The sequence below is a fragment of the Cucurbita moschata genome, unplaced genomic scaffold, assembly GCF_002738365.1.
Source record: "Cucurbita moschata cultivar Rifu unplaced genomic scaffold, Cmos_1.0 Cmo_Scf00022, whole genome shotgun sequence".
NCBI lineage: Eukaryota > Viridiplantae > Streptophyta > Magnoliopsida > Cucurbitales > Cucurbitaceae > Cucurbita > Cucurbita moschata.
Window position 1 is genome coordinate 1,427,895 of NW_019268538.1, and position 5,383 is coordinate 1,433,277.

The window sequence follows — 5,383 nt, forward strand, 5'->3', positions numbered from 1 at the left end:
AAAAAAAAAAAAAAAAAAAAAAGGCGAAAGTAACAAAACCAAAAAACCAGACTGATCAAATAAGCCAATTTTTGAACACTAAAACTAAGTTGCTAACCCAATCTACCGGCTGAATTTGATCATCCAGTTTCATCGAACTCAATCGGAAGCCCAATGATCCTTCAACCAAAACCAGAAATCCTCAATTCGATTTCGACGGAGCTCCCTCTTCACCCTCATCCACATTCACCTGAATCTGGATCACCTCCTCCGCTCCACGTGGCAATGCTGGCGGCGGCGCCGGTTGGTTTCCTCCGCCGCTCACCTGGCGAACTCCCTCTAACCGAGCTGCCACATCCGCCATTGACGGTCGATCATCCGGAACTCTTCCTACACAAGATAGCGCTATTTGCAGCGTCTCTAACATCTCCTCCTCTATGTTCGGATATCTCAAAAGCTCCACATCAAACACCTCCGCCGTCCACTCCTCTCGAACCACCGCGTTCACCCACCGCACAAGGTGGATGATCTGATCCCCGCCGCCGCCGCCGCCACACTTCGTATGCAGTGGAAATTTTCCAGTGAGGAGTTCCAGAAGCACGACGCCGAAGCTGTAGGTATCGGAGGCTTGAGACGCTTTGCGTGAATCTTTGAGTTCGGGAGCGCGGTATCCGGCGGCTCTGGTTGCCGCCGGGGCCATGAGGTTCATCAGAGCGGCAACGCCGACGTCGGCAATGCATCCGTAACCGGCGGAGTTGAGAAAAACGTTTGAGGCCTTGATGTTTCCATGGACGAGCTTGCCGCAGGCTTCAGAGTGGATGTGAGCGATTCCTTTGGCTGCGCCAATGGCGATTCGGAGTCGAGTTTCCCAATCTAGAGGTGACTGTCCTTTCTCTCTCGCAACTGCAAAATTCAATGCACAAATCACACACATTTTCATGGGAGAGATTAAGAAGTAAGAACATACCATGCAATATTGCAGAGACACTTCCATGTTGATAGAACTCAAACACCATGAGTTTCTCATCCTTTGAATAATAATATGCCCTTAGACCACACACATTTTCATGATCAATGCTCCCAAGCACCTCCATCTGTTGCTCAAATTCCTTCTTTGAAACACACACTTCCTTCAACCTCTTCACTGCCACGGCATTGCCGTCTTCTAGCGTCGCCTTATACGTCGTCCCCGACATCCCCTTCCCGAGCACCTCGGAAGACGCCCTCAACAAGTCCTCCAAGTCGAACTCGAGGCCGTGACTCCGAAAAAACTTGAGGTTGTTGTTTTGTGTCTCAGACACCCTTTTGTTCACAAACTGTTCTTGCTTGTCCAGCTTTGATGAGGCTTTGTTTTTTAGTCTTCCTCTGTTTGAGCAACATATAACCATCAAAATGACTGCTATGACTAACCCCGTTGCAGAACCTCCAATTATAATGCCTAAAATTGCTGCTTCACCAAGTGATGTTGTGCCTTTCTTCAATGGTCGAGTACTCGGCACCGGTTCGTGAGCCGGAGAAACGGCATTTTTTAGCATGAGGTTGTTACCATAGAATGCCCAACTTGGAAATTTTTTAAGGGACTGAGGGACATACCCTGTGAGATTGTTGTTTGAAAGATCCAACTCTTGCAAACTAGGAAGGTTGTCTGGAATCTCACCAGAGAGTGAGTTATTGGCAAGGTTTAATGTCGTTAGATGTGTCGTGTTCGAAATTGAGCGAGGGATGCTCCCATTGAAGGCATTGTTTGACAGATCGATGATGTTGAGATTCTTCCATACAGAGAAATCCAATGGCAATGGACCGGAGAACTTGTTGTTTTGCAAGTAGAGTGAACTGAGATTTCTCAGCTTTAGGAAGTCAGAAGGGAAAGGCCCTGATATGTAATTTGATCCAAGGCTTAGAGTTTCAAGTCCCAATAGCCGACCGAGAGTGTTGATCGGGATCGAACCGTGTAAGCCAACTTCAGCCAATCTAAGAACTACAACTTGGGATTCATCATTTTTGCATTGAACTCCCATCCATTCTTTGCACAAAGAAGTGCTCTTCTTCCAATTGAGCGAGTGTGAGTGATCCATCTTGTTGAGAAAATTAAGCAAAGCTTCCTTGTCTTTGATGGGCTCCGACATCACCGGATAAACGTTCGCTGCAAACCAGAAGACTGCAGAGAAAACAAAGACGACAAGCTCAAGGTCCCTTTTGAAGCTCATTTCCACCGGGAGTTGAGGCTTTTCAAGCAAGAATGAATGAGCAGCAAGGGGATGATTCAATAGTTTTCTTGGCTCCAATTGTTGGTTGCATCTTCATGAGAAAATACCAAATGAATTAGAAATTTGCTTCTCATTTTATCAAACAAGCTCGGAAATAGACAGGGAAAGAACAAGAGAAAGCTCAAAAAACAGGCTGCAAAGCCAGCTCAAGATGCAAAAATGAAACAAAGCAGCAAGAACAGTGAAGGGAATTAAGATTAGTAGCTCAGAAACTGGCAGCAAAGCTAGCTCAAGATGCAAAAATGAAACAAAACAGCAAGAAAAGTGAAGAGAATTAAGATAAGTAGCTCAGAGACAAGCTCAGAAACAGGCAGGAAAGCCAGCTCAAGATGCAAAAATGAAACCAAACAGCAAGAAAGTGAAGGGAATTAAGATCACTAGCTCAGAAACAGGCAGCAAAGCCAGCTCAAGATGCAAAAAATGAAACAAAGCAGCAAGAAAAGTGAAGGGAATTAAGATTAGTAGCTCAGAAACGGGCATCAAAGCCATCTCGAGATGCAAAAATGAAACAAAGCAGCAAGAAAAGTGAAGGGAATTAAGATCACTGGTTCAGAAACAAGCTCAGAAACAGGCAGCAAAGGCAGCTCAAAATGCAATAATGAGATAAAGCAACAAGAAAAGTGAAGGGAATTAAGATCACTAGCTCAGAACAAGCTCAGAAACAGGCGGCAAAGCCAGCTCAAGATGTAAAAATGAAACAAAGCAGCAAGAAAAGTGAAGCGAATTAAGATCACTAGCTCAGAAACAGGCAGCAAAGCCAGCTCAAGATGCAAAAATGAAACGAAGCAGCAAAAAAGATTTAGGGAACTAAGATCAGTAGCTCATACAGAACAGACCCAAAAAGCTAAAATGACTACAAAATTAAGGTTTTACTTCTCATTTTCTCAGTAGCCAAACAAGCCTAGAAACAGCACTGAGAAAAAGGAGCTGAAACAGAATTAGCAGAGGATCCACTTCTTACTGCCAACCTCACAAACATCAACAAAGCTTGCTCAAGATGCAATAATGAAGCAAAGCAAAAAAGAAAAGTGAGTTAAAATTTTACTTCACAAAAAGCTCAAGATGCAAGAATGAATCATCACAAAAGGCTCTAAATGACCATGAATCAAGATTTTGAAAGAGGGAGTGGCAATGTTTTCTAGACTTCAGCAAAGAGAATAGTGAAGACTGAAGTGAATCAATACCCCAAAAAGGCAGAATGGCTAAGACATCAAGATTTTCCTTCCCATTTTCTCAGTAGCCAAACAAGTTCAGAAACAAAAAGAGAAAAGAAATAACTAGGAATCGAGATTTGTTTCATCCCCCATTTTCTCAGCATCCAAACAAGCTCAGAAACAACAAGAACAGCAATAATAAGTTCACTTCTTACATCAAACTTCCCAGTCTTCAACCATTAAAGCTTCCTCAAGATCCAAAAATGCCCAAATCCATCAGAACTCGAAACAGATAAACGAGTACGTTCTCATTCGATCGCATTGATGAAGAAACTGACGAAAAAGGAAAACGCAAGGAAAACGAAAAGTCAGCTGCAAAAGGTTTTTGTTCACTTGTGATAATAAAGAGCAGTTAACATCAAATACAGAGAAAATGGCAGAAAATAAGAGAAAACTCACATCAGAAAATCGTCGAAAACGCCAGAGGAACAGGAGGGTCCATGTGATATGAATGGGGTTCCTGCAAATACTATTTTAATGGCGATATTGCCGCCATTGATGCTGTTTCTCTGAGGCCCCCTTGTGTTGGATTTCGTGGATACATCCAGAAAAAGGAGGGAGATGAAATTTTGGGTATAATTATTCTCATTTCAATTTATTACACTCCAAGTTCCAACTCACTTCAAGCGTTCAAATTGAATTACGATCTTCAAATTTGGCAATATTTCATGGAGATTAGTTTTTTCTTTCTGTTTTTTTTTTTTTCAGTTCGTTTAAAATGTGAATATATTATTATCCTTTTGGAATCCAAAGCATGTGACAATTTTAAAATCTTTTTATTATTATTCTTTTAAAATATCGTTTTAAATTTTTTTAATTAAAATATCATTTTTAGCCCCAATAATTTTTTATTTTATAAAAATAGTTTTTAAAGTTTTCATTTTTAAATTATAAAAGAAGAATCTTAAGAAATTAATATATTTCCTAATTTTACCGACATAATTTCTAAAAATTTAAATTTTAATATTACAATCTAATCTTAGTCTCGAAATTAATTAATTTATTTTTTTAATATAACAAAAAAAACATGTATAAATATACGCGTATATTAAGAATTAAAAACATATATTTAATCTTGTCTTGAACCCTTTTATTTAATGAAAAAAATTGAGATAAGGAATCTCCTCGGTCATGTAAAACGGGCTAAAAAAATATATATTTTAAATTATTTTAACTTTTAAAAATATTTAAAATAAAAATTAGAAACATATATTTTTATCAAATTTAGTAAAATATGGTATATTTATTTTATCGCAAAAAAGGTTTTTTATTTTTCCATTTTTTAAAATATTAATTTGAGTTTATTTTTTAATGCTAATTTTTAGGGTAGCAGCCAAAATTATTGCAATGTGGAAAAAAGATGGGACAAGGGCGTGGAAATTGAACGGCTTAGATTGAATTAGAGAAAAAGGAATCAAAATGATTGGATAAAAGGTTGGTTTGTTTGGTAACCTAATTATTAATTTCCAATTTGTTTTTTATATTAAATTGTCAAGAATTAACCACTCCTGTCACTGTCACAATCCACCGAAAATCCTCGCCTTTTTTGTCTCCCATTAATTTTATTTCTGGATTTTTAATAATTATAATATCTTATACCTTTTAATTTTTAAAATTAAATTAAACTCACTTAAGATCCAACGTTGCTCCAGTAAATATAAAAGTGTTGGATGAAAGCCCCAAATGAGTTGATTTAAGAAATGATCATGAGTTTATAATCAATGAATAGTCTCTCGATTGACGTGAAGCCTTTTGGAGAAGCCCATAGTAAAGTCATGAGAACTTATACTCAAAGTGGACAATATCATACTATTGTGGAGAGTCGTGTTCATATAACATGGTATCAAAGTCATGTCAATAGAATCCTCAAATGTCGAACAAATGACTCAAAAAAAAAAAAAAAAAAAAAGAGTTGAGTCGAGG

At 38.5% G+C, this 5,383-nt stretch overlaps 1 protein-coding gene across 3 annotated transcripts; it reads right to left on the bottom strand.

Annotated features, from left to right (window-relative positions):
- Nucleotides 1-11: 11 nt before the first annotated feature.
- Nucleotides 12-4,150, bottom strand: LOC111459641 (probable inactive receptor kinase At4g23740). 3 transcript variants are annotated; one of them, XM_023102641.1, is made up of 4 exons: nucleotides 3,860-4,150; nucleotides 3,616-3,733; nucleotides 947-2,277; nucleotides 12-882 (listed from the first exon to the last, which is right to left on the bottom strand). In XM_023102641.1, exons 3-4 carry the CDS (start codon nucleotides 2,184-2,186, stop codon nucleotides 182-184), a joined length of 1,941 nt encoding a protein of 646 aa, XP_022958409.1. In that variant the 5' UTR covers nucleotides 2,187-2,277; nucleotides 3,616-3,733; nucleotides 3,860-4,150; the 3' UTR covers nucleotides 12-181. The 3 variants fall into 3 exon arrangements, with proteins under 3 accessions (XP_022958409.1, XP_022958412.1, XP_022958411.1); XM_023102644.1 differs by lacking the exon at nucleotides 3,616-3,733; XM_023102643.1 differs by having other exon boundaries at nucleotides 3,431-4,150.
- Nucleotides 4,151-5,383: the final 1,233 nt, after the last annotated feature.